At 36.3% G+C, this 20,838-nt stretch overlaps 1 protein-coding gene across 4 annotated transcripts in view; it reads right to left on the bottom strand.

Moving 5' to 3' along the window:
- SIK2 (salt inducible kinase 2) overlaps nt 1–20,838 on the bottom strand; it is a 131,064-nt gene that overhangs the window by 104,820 nt on the left and 5,406 nt on the right. For all 4 annotated transcript variants that reach the window (XR_002774581.1, XM_003794726.3, XM_023516082.1 and 1 more), the window contains exons 2-3: nt 7,127–7,243; nt 3,757–3,820 (exon numbers count right to left, since the gene is read on the bottom strand). Coding sequence is in view for 3 of the 4 variants with exons in the window: in XM_003794726.3 (XP_003794774.1) it covers nt 3,757–3,820; nt 7,127–7,243 (181 nt within the window). In the remaining variant the exon portion in view is untranslated. The remainder of the gene's footprint in view (nt 1–3,756; nt 3,821–7,126; nt 7,244–20,838) is intronic.

Below are 20,838 nucleotides of genomic sequence, written 5' to 3'. Positions count from 1 at the left end.
CTGGGGAGAACTGGAGAGAGGTCACAAGACAGAGTACTAGAGAAGAAAGGTGCAAAGAGAACTCCAAAGATCTGCAGAGGGACCCTCTGAACACTCAGGAGAGTACTGAAACTGCCCAAGGCCAGAAAAAGAACCATTTGAGAGGCTGAGAGAGAACAATGCCCAGTACTTACACAGAGCCAGGAACACTGCCTATTCCTATTGGTCAAGCTAAAAAAAAGTCCTCAGAGTACTCAGAAGTGGGAAATAATCAGACCTAGACTTAGCACTCACTGGTCCCGTCGTAAAGGCAGGATCAACCTATTCTCAAGTAACTTAATCACATCCCAGAACAAAGCTCAAGACAATTTAAAGTAGCACAAAAACATGTGGTATTCCAGGTAAAATTGGCAGGGTCTGGCATCTAATCAAACACTATCAGGCATATAAAGAAGCATGAAAATATAACTAAAACTGAGGAGAAACATCAACCAACTAAAACTGATCCAGAACAGACAGAGAAACCAGGATTAGCAAATATGGACATCGGAAGCTATTATAACTGTATTCCAGGGTTCAAAAAACTAAGTAACGACGTGGAAGGAATAATCAGGGTCCTAGTCAAGTTGACAGGGAAGAAAACTACAGTGTCTGAGATGAAAAATACATGGAATGGGATTAGTGGCAAATTAGACCTCACGGAAGAAAAGATTAGTGAACTTGAAGACAGAGAAATACTGTAGCAACCATCCAGAATGAAATGCAGACAGAAAAAGAAAGTTTTAAAAACACAAAGGAGGTATCAGACAATTTCAAAGACTTATATCCATTTTACTAAAATCTCTGAAGGAGAGGAGAGAGTGGTAGGACTGAAAAATTAGAAAATAATGGCTGAAAAATTTCCAAATTTAATGAAAACAGTACATTTGCAGATCCAAGAAACTCAATGAACGTCAAACATAAGAATCATAAAGAAATGCACACAAAGTCATGATAATTAAAGTGTTGAAACCAATAATAAACAGAAGTTCTTAAAAGCAGCCAGAGAAAAAAGGCACATTACAGACAGCAGCATAAAGAAAAAGACACAGTGACAGCAGATTTCCTGTAGGAAATAGAACAAATGAGAGAGAGACACAATGTCTTTAAGATGCTGAAAGAGAAAAAGATCAGTCTAGAATTCTATACCTATTGCAAGTATTTTACAAAAACAAAGACACAATAAAGATTATTTCAGATATATGAAGGCTGAATGATTTCATCACCAGCAGACACATATGAGAAGCACTAAAGAACATCCTTCAGGCAAAAGGAAGATGGCACTTGATAAAGACATGTATCCACACAAAAGAATGGAGGTGAAGATATTAGGGACATGTATCAACACAAAAGAATGGAGGTGAAGATATTAGGCTTCAGGTAGAAATACAGGAATGGTAAATTACACTGGTAAATATATATAATTTTAAAAACAAAACTGAAATCTCCTTAAAAGATAATTGACTGTTTAAAAAAGAAGAATACTATATTCTGTTTTATAAAGTAAGTGTAAGTAAAATATGACAACGAAGAACAGAAAAGCCAAGAGGGCCAAAATTAAAGTATGTTACCGGGCAGTGCCTGTGGCTCAAAGGAGTAGGGCACTGGGCCCATATGCCAGAGGTGGTGGGTTCAAACCCAGCCCCCCCCCCCAAAAAAAGTATGTTATGGTAAGGTTTTTATTCTATTATGTGAAGTGTTACAAACTACTTGAAGGTAGATTGTGTTAGGTTAAAGACCTGTACATCAATGTTCATAGCAACTTACAAATAACAGCCCAAAACTAAAACCAACCCAAATGTCTATCAACAGATGAATGGATAAACAAATCAAAATAAAGGAATACTACTTATATGCATTCTAAGGAAAAGAATGCATACAAAGGGGGGTGGAGGGGAGGGGTGACAAAACTACTTATAATAAAAAGAAACTTATTTTACAATAAAAAGAAATTTTATGTTGATATACACAATTAAATGGATGAATTTCAAAATAATTCTACTGAGGGCAAAAAAACAGACAAAAAGAGTACATCCACTATGATTCATTTCTATAAAACTCTAAAAGATAGGAACTTAATCTATAGGGGCAGAAAACAAATCAGTGGTTGCCTGAGTAAGGGAGGGAGTGAGAAAGTTACAAAGAGGGTACAAAGAAACTTTTGAAAGTGATGGATATTCTGATCATGATGATAGTTACACAAATGGAACTGTATCAAAACTTAGATTGTATACATTAAACATGTGCAATTTATTGTATGTAAATTATTCCTCAATAAAACTGTGTAAGAAACAATTCTGGATTTAAATTTAGGTTTAGCATTCTGGCTTCACAGAGTAAAAATACATAGATACTTTCGATGAAAGTCAAAATAGAATGTCCATAATTTGTAAGGGCTACAAGGGGTCAGAGATAAGATGACCAGATTTTAACATTGGTAAAGGGGGACACCATTGGGGGGGGCGGGGCCTGACAACAATGCAAACTTTGATAAGCAGTTCTCAATAATCAGTTCTCAACAATTATTTGTTATTATTAAAGTTTAACATTATAAAATTAACAAAAATAATATAAAACACACATCCTGGCGAAATAGCCACATAGTAGCTGAAAACCGTATATTCCCTTCCTGTTCTCCCGTGGTCCCTAGCTTGTCATGCATTCTTTCCAAAAATTGGGGCTTTTTTAAAATGCCACAGGACGCAGGACAAATTGTTAAAAATTGGGACTGTACTGCCAAAAGCGGGACGTCTGATCACCTTACTCTAGAGGGGAGGGTAATTGTTTGTTCCAGACAGTTTGGCTCCTTCTGAGCTAACTGTCCTTGCCTAGAAGCAAAGGAGGGAGCCAGTCTTCTGATACCTTGCCCAGGAGGAGAGTAGGGAGTTTACATTAGCCTTTTCATTTCCAAATGAAGTTACATTAACCTCTTCATTCCCAAATGGAGTTACATTAACCTCTTCATTTCCAAATGGAGTTATATTAACTTCTTCATTCCCAAATGGAGTTACATTAACCTTTTCAGCAGCCGAAAACTGTATATTCCCTTCCCAATGTCCTGCTGTTCCCTAGCTTGTCATGTATTCTTTCCAAAAATCGGGACTTTTTAAAAACGCCTAGGATGCAGGACAAATTGTTAAAAACTGGGACTGTCCCACCAAAAGCGGGACGTCTGGTCACCTTAGTCATAGAGAATAATTAGTCAAATACTTTCTTTTTAGATGTAACGGAACCAAGTCCCAGAGAGGGCTAGTGATGTGCTTGAGCCTTACAAATACAGTGAATACCTTACTAAACCGTAAGAGCCACAGTGACAGAGACTGTGGTTTTTAAGACACCACTGTATCCTAATACCTGGAAAAATGCCTGAGACAAGGTAAGAACTCAAAAAATATTTGTGACTGATCTTTCTCCTGGAAAGAAAGGTAAGAAAGAAGATAAAAGAAAACAAAATCTCCCTTGCAATGAGACTGAAAATTTTTTCCTATCCTTGATTCTCTAATCTCTTTAGGACAGTGAAAGGATTAACAAGCACCTGTAACATACATCATAAACATAAGGAAATACACTATATTCCAAGTTTTTTAGTTTACTGGATATTTTATCATATCCTAATAAAAAGTTTCTAACTCATACTACCAATTCTTAAATAAGCAAAAAATAAATAAATAAATAACTGAAAATACCCCATTCATGTAGACTTTTTCAAATTAATAAAAAAATTATAAAAAAACTTACCAAAAATTTCTCCATTTTTGGCATATTCTGTCACAAGGTACAACATGCTTTTGGTCTCCATTACCTGTTGGAAAATAAGTCCAGATTAGTTTGCCAGGAAAGTACTGCAATCTACTACAACACTCTATGGGGTTACCTAAATTGAAACTACTCATAAAGGAATCCAAGTTATGAACAGTTCCAAAGCTGGCAAAGTTTACAAGCCTGCCAATATCCTCATAGAAGCATTTTTTTTTGAAAAATCTACATCCTTGCTCTTCTAAGCATGGTCCATTAATCAGCATTGCCCAGGCTTGCATCAGACATAAAACTAACTGATGTAGACCATCTCCATCAGATCATCTCAGTCCCCATGCCATAGGTACTGAGTTAGAATTTACATCTTAACAAAATCACCAGGTGATTTTTGCGCATATTAAAGTTTGAGAAGTACTAATATAGGTAATAGGAGTTTTGAAGGTCAACTTTTCAACATGTTCTTACAGATTTTTCTAGCCCTGTTTTCATGGTAGATTCTGATTAACAGAAGAATAAAAGAATTTAGCCCATCTGGCCTGTACCCTAGCAAATCTGGCCCAATGTGATATTCCTACTACACTTTAATATTGTTACAAAGTACTGTAATTTTAAAACATGGTTCAAAAGTTTCATCTTTGTAGCTTTGCTATTACACACTTTTATTTAAATTAGTTTTTTTAGGTTCAGAAAGAGTGTCATTGTCACAAATTTGATTTTTCAAACTACAATGAACAGATGTCTATTTAGAAAGAAAATTAATTTTTAGATTTAATATGAGTACATTGTAGACTCCTTCTCTGTAACACTCTTTATCTGCTATCTACTGAAAGGCTGAAAACTAATTTTGCTTTAAGATGTAGGTTTAGGGCCATTGCCCACACCAGAATACTAAGAGCTACCTATAATTTGGTTAAACAAATCAAATAGTGTATCAATTTCAACCAATTATTTAGTTCAAATAAAGACAGAATTATGTAAATCATCATAGTTTTATCTTTAGCTTACAGTTCATCAGTGACTTTGAAGAACATGACATTTTTTTTAAAGAGATGGGGTCTTGCTATGTTGCCCAGGCTAGAGTAGAGTACAGAGGTTATTCACAGGTGTTATCATGGCATACTGTGGCCTCAAACTCCTAGGCTCAAGAAATCCTCCTGCCTCAACATTCCAAGTAGTTGGCTCTCTAGGTACACGGCACCACACCTGACTAATCTGATATATATTTAGATTTGATCTAAGAGGACTCTATAGTTCGAGAAGTTTTAGAAAATGTTTTAAGTGGTACATCACAGCCTCTCATTCTTAGGAAGCATATCTCTACATTTTTTAAATCACAAATCTCTATCAATAAAAGTAGTTTAGCCACGGATATGTATACATATATGCATGTATATGTTCACACACACGCATGTATATAAGCATTTATGTGCATGTACAGACATACAAACAGCATATATGTGTCAACATTATACCTTATAAATGCATACAAGAAGACAAATAAAAACAATAAACGAAGCAAGAAAGGGTAATAATTTCTTCTTATTCTCCCAAAGACATTTATCCATTTGACTGCACACAGTAGTGTGTCTGTAAATCAGCTCTCTGAGAGGGAAAAAAAAAGGCCCTGATTTATAAGCCAATTCTATGGTGTAAATATTCCTACCAATGCTGATTTTAAGTTAATGATGTAATATTAATTAGCCTGCAAAACTTCTGAAAATCTAACAATCAGCTCTCATAAGCCAGCAGGGGCCTAGTCTAACATACCATGAATTCACACCTCCTACTCTGGAGAATCAAGTCACAGGCCAGCATACTGGAATTATTTCAGTTTAAAATCTTTCTAATAGAAAAATTCTACATATTAATGAATAGAAATGTTAAAATGTTTTATATCATCATTCTTAAACACAAATTACTCTTTTAAAACTCAAGAAAATATTCCTTTTAAAAAACCATGGCTTCAGCCGGGTGTGGTGGCTCATGCTTGTAATCCTAGCACCCGGGGAGGCCAAGGCAGGTGGATTGCCCTGAGCTCAGAGGTTCGAGACCAGCATGAGCCAGAGTGAGACCCTGTCTCTACCAAAAATCGCTGGGAGTTCTGGCAGGTGCCTGTAATTCCAGCTACTTAGGAGGCTGAGGCTAGAGAATCACTTAAACCCAAGGACTCAAGGGTTGGTGGAGGTTGCTGTGAGCTATGATTCCACAGTACTCTACTGAGGGCCACAAAGTGAGACTCTGTCTCCATAAAATACAAAACAAAACAAAAAAAATCAACCATGGCTTTGGGGGTGCCTGGTGCTCACTGAGCCCTGGGCCTATGTAGCAAGGGTGGTGGGTTTGAACCTGGCCTGGGGCCTGCTAAACAAAAATTTAAAAATAAAATAAAATAAAATAAAAAACCATGGCGTATGCTTAAAATAGGTACAACTTATTTTATAAAAATTATCTTAATAAAGTTGATTTTTTAAAAAGTGGTTCAGGCCAGGAGCTGTGGCTCATGCTTATAATCCTAGCACACTGGGAGGCTGAGGCGGGTGGATTGCCCTGAGTTCACAGGTTTGTAACCAGCCGGAGCAAGAGCGAGACCCTGTCAATAAAAATGGCTGGGAATTGTGGCAGGCGCTTGTAGTCCCAGCTACTTGGGAGGCTGAAGCAAGAGAATCACTTGAGCCCAAAAGTTTGAGGTTGCTGTGAGCTATGACATCACAGCTCTCTATGGAGGGCAACAGAAGTGAGACTCTATCTCAAAAAATTAAATAAATAATAAAAAAATAAATTAGGGGTGGTGCCTGTGGCTCAAAGGAGTAGGGTGCTGGCCCCATATGCTAGAGGTGGTGGGTTCAAACCCAGCTCCAGCCAAAAACTGCAAAAAAAAAAATTAAATAAATAAAATAAAATAAGTTTAAAAAGTGGTTCCTTTACTTTATTTGATAAAAGCAGCCAAAAAAATTCACCTCTATGTAGTACAAATTATGCTACTGAGTAACATATCACTTTAGCTTTTGTATGTCATAAACCATAAACACTTTTGCTTTTTAAATGAGCCAAACGGCCATATGCCTTTAAGGTACCACCACCAAAACCCAGTGGGGTATCATGAATGCACAATTGCAAACTTTTAAAATAAGTAACTTTCAGTCTGAGCGACCACTTAAAATTAAGTTACTAGTTTCTGATTTTAAAATCTTTAATTAGAAGTTAATATAGAAAAATGGATGTACTCAGTTTAACAAAAGCTTATATTTATCTTTCGTTTGCAGACTAGAAAAACTAGCATGAACGGGAAAATCAGGATGCAAAATAAAGTGCGAATATGGGCTGCGTGGAGAGATGTGAGGCCAACTCGTACCTGATACAGTCTGATTATGTGGGGGTGGTCTAACATTTTCATTATTTGCACTTCTCGGTAGATTTTCTCAAGGTTCACTGCATCCAGCTGAGATTTATCTATTATTTTTATCGCCACCTGCATCCCAGAACACAAATAAATACAATTAATATACAATAGGTTGACATTTTGCCATTAAGAACACTATCAATAAATGGCATCGAGACTTTGCCTGTCGGTGCCTGTGACACTGATGACAGCTATTTTAAATTCAACACTCATTCATTCAACAAATGTTTCTTAAACTGATAACAGGTGTAAAGAGCTGCAGATAATTCTGTTTGGCAGTGTCGTTCGTGTGCTATGAAGAATGACTCTGCAAAGTTACTTGGGTAAAGCGTATTTCTCTTTGAGTACAACTGTAATACCTTTTTACTTCGTGTAAAAACTGGAGAAATAAAATCTTCATTAAACTAGTAACTATTTCAACTATGCCATTGTAAAGTATCTATAAAACAATGATCAGCCAAGCAGAAGACAGTTCAGAGGACAGTTTCTATTGTACTGAAATACTATCTTTCTAGAAGTGATAGATAGGGTCTACAGAAAATCTAAGACACACCTGTCTAAAACAAAGCTGAATACTAAGTACTAAAACTCACCAAATGAAATATACCCAACTGGATTAAATTTTGTTTGAAAATTCAAAGTGCAAAAACCAAAATGTTACTAATTACACTAACTTTAACTTTCTAAAATGAATGTGATTTCAGAATATGTGGCCTTATTCTGTTATAGACAGGAATCCAAACAATTCCAAGGTTAATAATCTGAAGGAATTACATTTAAAGGCAGATAAAATATTCAGAATTCAACAACTGCATACTTTTTTTCCCCATGAAAGTAAAAAGAACTAATTTTTTAAAATCAGTTATTTAGGGTGGCGCCTGTGGCTCAAAAGGGTAGGGTGCCAGTCCCATATGCTGGAGGTGGCGGGTTCAAACCCAGCCCTGACCAAAAAAAAAAAAAAATTAGTTATTTATTTAGTTAGGAATACAGCATTCTGATTTATGTAAATTTTTCCCATAATTGGCAACTACCCAAATTTAACACATTTTGAGGAAACTCTAAAATGTATTTCACAATCTATCAAAAAAACTCTTAACATAATTCAGCCTATGTATTGATTCATGTTACAAATATATATCAATTTGTAATCTATCGACTATTGTACGTGCTAAAATAAAACAGTTCAATACTCCCAAAAGGTATCTAGGAAAATCGGACTTGTCTTGTCAATTTGCTTAATTTCCTCTGTCTCCTGTTCATACAATTACACCTGAGCCTTCTACAATATGATTTGAACTGCCTGGGTCCACTGTGCACAGATGTTCACCCACCCCTGAGATAACTCTTCCTCCTCCTCCTCCTGGTCCCCAGCTACTCACTGTGAGGACAAGGGTGAAGAGGTTTAGGATGACCCGTTTCCACTTAATGAACAGTACATGTCTTTTCCTTATGATATTCTTAAAAACTAGCTTACTTTATTATAAGAATACAGTATATAATACTTTTTTTTTTTGCAGTTTTTGGCCGGGGCTGGGTTTGAACCCGCCACCTCCGCATATGGGGCTGGCGCCCTACTCCTTTGAGCCACAGGCACCGCCAGTATATAATACATTTAACATACAAAACGTGTTAATGGACTCATTAGTGAGGCTTCTAGCCATCACTAATGTATGTTATCAATAGTTCAGTTTTGGGGGAGTTGAAAATTACACTTGAATTTTCAACTGCTGGGGTGGGGGTGGGGGGCAGGGTCAGCGTCTCTAACTCCCACTCTGTTCAAGGGTCAATGGTAATTTTTTTCTTTTTTCCTTACTGCTGCCGTCTTTTGCTTTGATTTCCTAAAGCTCTACTGGAAGGTTATTTCTCATCTTTCTCTATCTCTAACTGGCAGGCCACAGCTTGTTTCCTGATTTGAATTAATTGTAACTCACAGAACCCAAGCTTCCCAGGGGAAATCAGATTACTGATCATAATGTGTAAAATTAAATGTACTGCCTAAGAAGAAAGGGGATAGCTCCTTCTCAAGGCAGCAAAGCACATAGGTTCTTTAGTAGCTCTTTTCATTATGTTTGGTGGTGTTTTAATTATTACCGTAATCAAAATATTCTACAAAGTATATTTAAAGAAACCTCCTCAATTAACAATATGATAGAATCTCGTATTCAGGTAACTTTAGGTAAAAGCTGCCCCCCAAAAGGCTAAGCATATACTTGAATATCTCAATATTCCTTATGAAGGTAACATAGAGTTTCACAGACATGTATATTTTGAAGAAAACATCTTGCCCTACAATTTCTGGCTTGAGTCTAGATACCAGCACCCTCCTCCTCAACAAAAAGCATTTATGAGACAGGTCGCAGCCATCTAATAAATACAAAGACTTGGCAAGAAAGACACTATATAGTTTTTAAAATCTCAGCATTACTATTATAAGACAATTTTATATTGTATATATCTTGTATCATATTTAATGTTGAAGGGAAGGTTTGGATACCAAATACCAATGAAATGATACTAAATACCAAAGCAAGATATTATCCAGCAATTTATATTCTTTTGGAAACTTGGCCTGAACAGTGAAAAATATATAAATCATCTAATTAAACTTTAATAAAAATTATAAACATCATTATTCATCTTTTCTCAACAACAACAAAAATCTCAGATGACATAATTTTCTATTTGTCTTGGGTTATAGACTCTACCTACCTAAGACCACAAATACGTATCGTATACTTCTTTCTTTAAAGTGTTATGCTTCTTGAAAGAAAAAGCAGAACATATGTTAGCATGTTCCTTCTAACATTTACTAAGAACATCTTGAAACATAGGATTCTAGATCAACAGAAGTTTACTTCTTGCTTGTGTAGCAGAATTAGATGGGCGAAGTTAGCAGGTATCTAAGGCTCAAGGGGGCTTCACTATCTTTAATATGTGGATTCCAAGGTTAACCTGAAGGTGATCTTTATTTCAGTTAGAAAGAAGAAAAAAGAGTTCAGAGGGGTCCTCCTGGGGAGTTTTCGGGGCCAGGCCTAGAAGTGGTGTGTATTATTCCAGCTCATTCCACTAGTTAGAACTTAATCACAGGAACACACCTAAATGTCAGGGAGGCAGAGGAACAGTGTAGTTGGAGGCCTAGAAAGAAGAGAAGATAGAGTTTCTGATGAACAGCCAGCAGTCTCTGCCAAGCTCTTACAGGTAATTTCTCAACAATGGAGCTCTTTACCAAGTACTCTCCAGAAACAGATAGCTGTTCAATAATGGTGGTGATGACTTTCACAACTGCAAGGCACTCTTAAACATTTATCAGCTACTTTAATATAGTTTATCCCGTTTATTTTCAGCTCTGTAAAATAAATGCAACAAGCAGCATACTCCCGAGTTAATAAAACAGAGGTTCAAAGGATGTCGCATAATCTACAAATGTCCTAAAGCTCTAGTAAATTAAGGGAGAAAACCCCTCCATCTTCTAACTCCAGGCTCAATCTTTTCAGTATTTTAAAGAGCCTATTAATTACTCATTGACTGAGCACCTACTGTGTTCTAGGCAGGAATTAGGCCTAGAATACAAAAATAAATGAGATCTGATTCCTACCCTCAAGGAACTTAACAGGTCTAAGAGAACAAAATGAATGAATTTTAGTAACAAAGACTTATGGACAGCACCCGTAGCTCAGTGGATAGGGTGCTGGCTACACACACGAAAGCTGGAGGGTTTGAACCTGGCCTGGGCCAGCTAAAACAATAACGACAACTGTAACAACAACAACAAAAAGCTGGGTGTTGTGGTGGGCGCCTGTAGTCCCAGCTACTTGAGAGGCTGAGGCAAGAGAATCACTGAAGCCCAGGAGTCTGAGGTTGCTGTGAGCTGTGACACCACAGCACTCTACTCAGGGCGACAATTTGAGACTCTGTCTCAAAAGAAAAAAATTTAAAAAAACACAAAACTTGTATTTTGGCATTTCCCCAATGGTTTACTAAAAATCCATTCACAAAATGGTCATATTCCAAAAGTTCACTGTAAATATAAGTATGAACTTAGATTTCTAGAATTTTTCTCTCTACATCCTTTCACCTATTTAGTTCTGAACATAGTACCAGAGACAAAATCTGTATGGTCACAAGAAAATAGAACAAGCAAGTAACCCCATAAATAGAGAGATCCCTTTATTATTATTCATCTATTCTTAATTATGCACCTGTCATCTTAAAAAAAATTCAATGAAATTATACGATAATAGAAAAATTATTATTACTCCTACCAGGGGACAAAAGGAAGGAGGACATACAGGATAAACTAGACTGATTACTATCATATAAAACTAAATCCCATTTAAAGTAACAATACTGAATATTCAACTTAGAAAATATTTAGGAAAATGTGAATTAAAAATAAAACACAATTTTCACTTAATCATCTTTACAAAGATTAAAAACATACTCTTATGAGCTAAGGTTCAGAGAGATGGCCATTTTTAGATACTGCTGGCAGGAATATAAAATAGGTCATAATTTCATAATTTTTCTGAAACGTAGTCTTTGTTCAAAGCCTTAAAAATCATCTATCCCAATTAAATTAAGGATTTTTCTTCCGAAAAATTACTTGAAGGAAATAATCTGAAATGATGACAAGATTTATGTGTAAATATATTCAATAGAATAGAAAATGAGGATTATCAGTACAGTCTCAACACCAGATACAGTATGTACAGAAAAGACCAGGAAAAATAAGATACAAATATGATAAAATGTTTTCAGAACGAGACAGTAATGGGGTATTTTATTTTCTTGCTCCGTACTTTTCTGTGCCATGTTTCTTCAGGGAGCATGTATTAACTTTCCAATCAGAAAAGAAAACCACGAAAATAAGTTATTTATCATATATGCTAACTTCTCCATTGTGAAATAATTAGTTTTCATTTTCCCATTTTTTAAATTCTCTAAAAAGTGGCAATATTATTTTGTGATTTCAATATTAAGAAGATCATATACAGAGATGTTGCCAACAATGTTAAAATTTTTAAAATACCTATGAAAATAACAATTATGTAAAATGCAAATTTGCAAGGACAGGGAATTAAATGTAAGAGCAAAAATGAAAAAGTGATGTTAAACTGATGCATAAAAGGAAATTTTCGGTTTTTTTAACTGTTAATATTACCTTGCCTTTGATAATTTTAGAAAAAAGTTATTTCCCTTCTCATAAAAGAAGTATTAATCTCATGCACTTAAAGAAACCACACATACAAAAGTAGCTTTTAGGTTCTGTAAATCCACAGATTAAAAATAAAGTAGCTTTTGAGGACTTTGTAACAAAGTTACATAATAAGAGCTATTCTAATAACCAATCAGAGGGACATACTCCTTGTCTTTGATAATATTTGCTACTAAGAGACTAATTCTACCCTGTCCTTTTTAAGCACCAAGTAGTAGTAGCCCTACTATACAATTATATCTTTGAAATTAAAAAAAAAAAAACATTTTCAACTTAATACAACAATCACTGGTGGAATTACAACGAACCAGTCTATCATCTGACAGAAAAGTAACTGTGATTGAGCAATCTATACTGAAAGGAATTATGAAAGCAGTAAAAGTCAACAGTAAAACTGACATAGAATTCTCCAGTTACCCTCTCCGAATAAAAATTAGAGTTTATAATGTAAATTTGGCTTTTATTGTTGAGAGAGAGCCTCAGTCCATTGCTTAGGCTAGAGTGCCATGGCATCAGCCTGGCTCACGGAAACCTCACACTCCTGGTTCAAGTGACCCTCCTGCTTCTGCTTTAGCCTCCACAGTAGTTGGGACTATAGGTGCCCACCACAATGCCTGGCTAATTTTTCTAGTTTTACAAGAGACCAGGTCTTGCTCTTGCTCAAACTGTCTCAGAACATCTGAGCTCAAGCAATCCTCCTGCCTTGGCGGCTCAGAGTGCTGGGATTACAATTGTGAGCCACCCAGTTTGATCTAAATTTAACTTTTAAAATGAAAGTATTTAAATAGTTAATTGCCTGCTGTGGTGGCTCACACTTATAATCCTAGCACTCTGGGAGGCCAAGAAGGGTGCACTGCCTGAGATCAAGAGTTAGAGACCAGCCTGAGCTACAGCAGAGACCCTCTCTAAAAAGATCCAGCCCTTGGGGCAGGTACCTGTAGTCCTGGCTACTCAGGAGGGTGAGGCAAGAGGATTGCTTGAGCCCACAAATGTCAGGTTGCTGAGCTGATACCACTGCACTCTACAGAGGGTGACAAACTGAGACACTTGTCTAAAAAAAAAAAAATGTACATGCACACATATATAAAGAAAATATATGCTTACTAAGGCTTAAATCTGAATCTATTAATAGTGGGTAAGGAAAAAAGATTGGAGGAAAGGTAGAGATATGCTGCTATAGCCATAAAAATTAAACTGAGGCAGGGGCAAGATGGCCAACTGGAGCCAGCTTTCCACAAAGGCTCCCGTCCAGAAGGAGAGTTAAAGGATAGAAGTTTAACAAGTAAACTGATGGTTTGCAGCTGAGCCAAAAGAGAAGTTTGAAGGACTGCAAATCAACCCTGCTGAGGCGAGCTGTGACCCCAAGGAAACAAACAATAGCTGAGACTTCAACCCAGAGTTACTGATTCACTAGGACCGGACAGAGACCAGCTGAAAACAAGACAGAGACACAGAGCCCCACCACACCAAGCAGGTCCCCAGTTTCTCAGGCTGTAGCACTGTACGGGTCCTTTGCAAAGCTCTACCTTTGCAAACAGAGAGGAAACGGTATGGACACTAGTCCCAGCTCTTGGGCAATGGGCTGGTTAATCCCTACTCCAGGAGCCCCCAACCCACCTTCACCTTATCTGCTCATCTAGCTAAACGGTATAAAATAATCATGGGGCAAGATCAGTGGAAAAATATTCATTCTGGCAACATGAATAATCAGATTAGATCAACTCTCCCAAGGAACAACATGGCAGACACACCAGAAGATACCATTTATAAACAAATGACTGAGATGTCAGAAATCAAATTCAGAATTTGGACTGCAAATAAAATTAATAGACTGGAGGTAAACTTGGAATTAGAAATTCAAGAAGCATTTCCAAAGTTGTCTCAAGAATTCAATGAATTCAAAGACAAAAACACCAAAGATTTTGACACAGTGAGACAAGAACTTGCAGCCCTCAAAGATCTGAGAAATACAGAAGAATCCCTCAGTAACAGAAGGGAGCAGGCAGAAGAAAGGATCTCTGACATTGAAGACAAAGCTTTTGAATGCTCCCAAATGCTCAAAGAAGAAGAGAAGTGGAGAGCAAAGACGGATCATTTTCTCAGAGAGCTCTGGGATAATTCAAAGAAAACTAATACTTGCCTTATAGAAATTCCTGAAGGCTATGTGGTAGCTCTGAAAAGGCCCTGATGCTCTACTCCATGAGATAATCAAAGAGAACTTCCCAGACACGCCAAAAGATTCTGAAATTCAGATAGCAGAACCCCAGCAAGACTCAACCCAAATAAGACAACTCCCAGACACATTATAATTAACTTCACCAAAGTTAATATGAAGGACAAAATTCTGAAAGCAGCAGAAAACCATAACCTACAAGGGGAAGAATATTAGAATGACTGCAGATCTCTCTGCTGAAACCTTTCAAGTTAGAAGAGGGTGGTCATCGACTTGTAATCTCCTAAAACAAAATAATTTTCAACCCAGGATCCTGTATCCAGCTAAACTGACTTTCATTTATGATGGAGAAATTAAATACTTTAATGACATTCACATGTTAAAGAAATTTGCCATAACTAAACCAGCTCTCCAGGATATTCTCAGACCTATCCTCCATAATGACCAGTGCAATCCTCTACCACCAAAGTAAACTCACTCAGAAACTTTTAATCAAATTCCAACTTCCAAAGTGGAGAAAGGATTAAAAATGTCCATTGGACTTTCGAAAAACTCAATACCCAAAATTCTACCAGGCTTATCAATATTCTCAATTAATGTGAATGGTTTAAATTGTCCTCTAAAGAGGCACAGGTTGGCTGACTGGATACAAAAACTCAAGCCAGATATATGCTACATACAAGAATCTCATCTTATCTTAAAGATAAATATAGACTCAAGGTGAAGGAATGGTCATCTATATTCCAGGCAAATGGAAATCAGAAAAAAGCAGGTGTTGCAATTTTATTCGCAGATACAATAGGCTTTAAACCAACAAAAGGAAGGAAAGATAAGGATGGTCACTTCATATTTGTTAAGGGTAACACTCTATATGATGCAATTTCAATTATTAACATTTATGCACCCAACCAGAATGCGCCTCAATTTATAAGAGAGACTCTAACAGACATGAGCAATGTGATTTTCTCCAGCACCATAACAGTCAAAGATTTTAACATCCCTTTGGCAGTGTTGGATAGATTCTTCAATAAGAAGCTAAGCAAAGAAATTTTAGACTTAAACTTAACCATTCAACAATTGGATTTAACAGATATCTACAGAACATTTCATCCTAACAAACTGAATATACATTCTTCTCATCAGCCCATGGAACATCTTCCAAAACTGATCACATCTTAGGTCACAAGTCAAACCTCAGCAAATTTAAAAGAATAGAAATTATTCCTTGCATCTTCTTGGACCAATATGGAATAAAAGCTGAATTCAGTAACAACAGGAATCTGCATACTCATACAAAAACAAAAAAACTAAATAACCTTATGCTGAACAACAGCTGGGTCATAGATGAGATTAAGAAGGAAATCACCAAATTTGGGGGACAAAATGATGGACATGAATTACCAGAACCTATGTGATACCTCTTAGGACTCAAAGGCAGTCCTAAGAGGGAAATTTATAGCACTGCAAGCCTTCCTCAAGAGAACGGAAAGAGAGGAAGTTAACAACTTAATGGGACATCTCAAGCAACTGGAAAAGGAAGAACATTCCAATCCCAAACCCAGTAGAAGAAAAGAAATAACCAAAATTAGAACAGAAATGAAATGAAATTGAAAACAAAAGAATTATACAACAGATCAATAAATCAAAAAGTTGGTTTTTTGATAAAGTCAATAAAATAGATAAACCTTTGGCTAACCTAACTATGAAAAAGAGTAAAATCTCTAATTTCATTAATCAGAAATGGCAAAGACAATATAATAACAGACTACTCAGAAATTCAAAAAATTCTTAGTGAATATTATAAGAAACTCTATTCTCAGAAATATGAAAATTTGAAGGAAATAGACCAATACTTGGAAGCACGCCACCTTCCTAAACTTTGCCAAAATGAAATGGAATGTTGAACAGGCCTATATCAAGTTCTGAAATACCATCAACTACACAAAATCTCCCTAAAAAGAAAAGCCCGGGACCAGATGGCTTCACATCAGAATTCTACCAAAACTTGAAAGAGGAACTAGTACCTATATTAACCTTTTTCAAAATAAAGAGAAAGAAGGAATACTACTCAACACAGTCTATGAAGCAACATCACCTTGATACCCAAACCAGAAAAAGACCAATCAAGAAAAGAAAATTATAGACCAATATCACTAATGAATATTGATGCAAAATATTCAGTAAGATCCTAGCAAATAGAATCCAGCAACGCATCAAATAAATTATACACCATGACCAAGTGGGCTTTATCCCAGGGTCTCAAGGCTGGTTCAATATACATAAATCTACAAATATAATTCATCACATAAACAAAATAAAAAACAAAGACCATATGATTCTCTCAGTTGATGCAGAAAAAGCTTTTGATAATATCCAGCATCCCTTCATGATCAGAACACTTACGAAAATTGGTATAGAAGGGACATTTCTTAAACTGACAGAGCAGTTTAACTACAGCAAACCTACAGCCAATATTGTATTGAATGGAGTTAAATTGAAATCATTTCCACTCAGATCAGGAACCAGGCAAGGTTGCCCACTGTCTCCACTGCTTTTCAGCATTGTAATGGAAGTTTTAGCCATCACAATTAGGCAAAAAAAGGAGATCAAGGGTATCCAGACAGGGTCAGAAGACATCAAACTTTCACTGTTCAGAGATGATATGATTCTATATCTGGAAAACACCAGGGATTCTACTACAAAACTCTTAGAAACGATCAAGGAATACAGCAGCGTCTCAGGTTACAAAATCAACACTCATAAATCGGTAGTCTTTATATATACCAACAATAGTCAAGCTGAAAAAACAGTCATGGACTCTATTCCATTCACAGTAGTGCCACAGAAGATGAAATATTTGGGAGTTTATCTAACAAAGGGTATGAAAGATCTCTATAAAGAGAACTACGAAACTAAGAAAAGAAACAGCTGAAGATGTTAACAAATGGAAAAACATACCATGCTCATGGCTGGGAAGAATCAACATTGTTAAAATGTCCATATTACCCAAAGCAATATACACTTTTAATGCAATCCCCATTAAAGCTCCACTGTCATACTTAAAAGATCTTGAAAAAAAAAAATACTTCATTTTATAAGGAATCAGAAAAAATCTAGAATAGCCAAGACATTATTCAGGAATAAAAACAAAGGAGGAGGTACCAGACCTCAGATTATACTACAAATCAAGTGATCAAAACAGCAAAACAGCATAGTACTGAGACAAAAACAGAGAGGTAGATGTATGGAACACAATAGAGAACCAAGAGATGAACCCAGCTACTTACTGTTATTTGATCTTTGATAAGCCAATTAAAAACATTCAGTGGGGAGAAGATTCCCTATTTATTAACAAATGGTGCTGGGTGAATTGGCTGGCAACGTGTAGAAGACGGAAACTGGACCCACACCTTTCATCATTAACTAAGATACAGACTCTCACTAGAAAGATTTAAACTTAAGACATGAAACTATAAAAATACTACAAGAAAGTGCAGGGAAAACACTTGAAGAAATTGGCCTGGGCGAATATTTTATGAGGAAGACCCCCCCCACCAGAGAATTGAAGCAACACCAAAAATACATTACTGGGACCTGATCAAACTAAAAAGCTTCTGCACAGCCAAGAACACAATATGTAAATCAAGCAGATAGCCCTCAGAATGGGAGAAGATATTTGTAGATTATGTCTCCAACAAGGGTTTGATAACCAGAATCCACAGAGAACTCAAACATATTAGCAAGAAAAGAACAAGTGATCCCATCTCAGGGTGGGCAAGGGACTTGAAGAGAAACTCATCTGAAGATGATAGGCACATGGCCTACAGATACATGAAAAAATGCTCATCATCTTTAATCATCAGAGAAATCCAAATCAAAACCACTTTGAGATATCATCTAACTCCAGTAAGATTATTAGCCCACATCACAAAATCCCCAAACCAGAGACATTGGCATGGATGTGGAGAAAAGGGAACACTTCTGCAAGGCTGGTGGGAATGCAAACTAATACATTCCTTTTGGAAAGTTGTTTGGAAATCACTTAGGGATCTCAAAACAGACCTGCCATTCAATCCTTCAATTTCTCTACTAGGTATATATCCAGAAGACCAAAAATCACTTTATAACAAAGATATTTGCACCAGAATGTTTACTGCAACCCAATTCATAATTGATAAGTCACGGAACTAGTCCAAGTGCCCATCGACCCATGAATGGATTAATAAATTGTGGTATAGGTACACCATGGAATATCATGCAGCCTTAAAAAAGATGGAGACTTTACCTCTTTCATGTTTACAAGGATGGAGCTGGAACACATTCTTATCAAAGTATCTCAAGAATGGAAGAAAAAGTATCCAATGTACTCAGCCCTACTATGAAACCAATTTATAGCTTTCATATGAAAGCTATAACCCAACTATAGCCCAAGAAGAAGGGGAAAGAGGAAAGGGAGGAGAAGGGAGTAGGGAGATAGATGGAGGGAGGGTAAATGGTGGGAACACACCCACAGTGCATTTTACAAAGGTACATGCTAAATTTACTAAGTGTAGAGTATAAATGTCTTGACATAATAGCTAAGAAAATGCAGTGAAAGCTATGTTAACCAGTTTGATGAAAATATTTCGAATGGTTATACAATCAGCATACTGTACCCCATAACTGCATTAATGTTCACAGCTATGATTTAATTAAAAAAAAGAAAAAAGTTAAATTGGAAAATTTTAAGACTATAAAAGAAATGATTTAAATAATCTCCTATATTAAAAAGTATTTATGGCTCGGCACCGATAGCTCAACCAGCTAAGGCGCCAGCCACGTACACCTAAGGTGGCGGGTTCGAATCCCCAGCCTGGACCCACCAAAAACAACAATGACGGCTGCAACCAAAAAAATAGCCAGGCGTTGTAGCGGCCGCCTGTGGTCCCAGCTACTTGGGAGGCGGAGGCAGGAGACTCGCTTGAGCCCAGGAGTTGGAGGTTGCTGTGAGCTGTAATGCCACAGCACTCTACCCAGGGGGACAGCTTGAGGCTCTGTCTCAAAAAAAAAAAAAAAGTATTTATACAAATAAAAAAGACAATGCAATTTAAAAAGTGAGCCAAAGGACAAAACAGTAATTTACAAAAGAAATACAAAGAGTCATAGTCATCACATAAAAAGTCACCAAGGATATGCAAATTAAAAAAAAAAGAAAACAAAAATAATGTCAACTGAAAGATAAAGACAGAAAAATTTTAAAGAATGGAAGAGAGTATTACTTTCCCCTATCAAACTGGCAAAATATTTAGAAAATAATATTCCTGGAAAAATGTGTATTCTTCCTGGTGAAAATTAATGGGTCCTTGTTTTCTTGAGGGTAATCTGGCATCTCGTGCCATAACATATGTAATGTACGTACTCCTTGATCCAAGAATTCCACTGCTACGGAATCACCTTGAGGAAATAATCAGACACATGCGCCAAGATGTATGCAGAGGAATGCCCTCTGAAAGATTATCTTAGAAAAAGAGACAGTAAGAGAGGGAAAATAAATTAAATGTTCAATAATAGAAAATTGATCAAATAAAAAATGGACAATCATATGCAAAAAGACTATTTAACCATGTGTTAGACAGTTTTTTAAACTTGGAGAAATGTTATTAACACACAAGTAAAAAACACCGATTACACGGACAAATGAAAGCTTTATTATATATAGATAAAATGTATGTGAGTAACAGTGGTTATTCCTGAGTCTGACGGAGGAAGGAAGGAAGTTTATGTATGTCTACAATGAATGTCCATGACTTCTATAACTGGGGAAAACCATATAAGTATGATGTTTACTTGAAAGAATAATGTAAAGCAAATTTCAGCATTGCTTCTCAGGTTAATTTATCCGAGATTCATCTTTTTATCTGTACAAAGTATTTTTAAAATGTTTTTTAAATGAAGAGTTCTTGATGAAAATTCCCAAGTTTAATTGTCTTTCAATCTTCTAATAATCTCAAACTGGATATATGTGCTATTTTTTCTTTGAAGCATTTTCTACAAATGTTCTGCATAAAGAAACTTTTACATAAATAATTTACTTCAAAAGGGTAGAGATGGAAAATAAGAGCGGTATTAGGTACAATGAACAGGCAAGAAAGAGACCTTAATGAATTCTGGAATCCATCTACATTTCGCCAAGAAAATGCGTCTGTAATCAGTGGTGGGTCATAAATCAAATGTCATCATGGAAGTCTAAGGAGAGAGGTCAGTTTCAGTTATTTCCAAACAAATGTTTTCTTAACT

Source organism: Otolemur garnettii, unplaced genomic scaffold (assembly GCF_000181295.1).
Source record: "Otolemur garnettii isolate 467f Iridium unplaced genomic scaffold, OtoGar3 scaffold00086, whole genome shotgun sequence".
NCBI classification, from domain to species: domain Eukaryota; kingdom Metazoa; phylum Chordata; class Mammalia; order Primates; family Galagidae; genus Otolemur; species Otolemur garnettii.
This window is presented reverse-complemented; position numbering and strand designations above follow the sequence as displayed.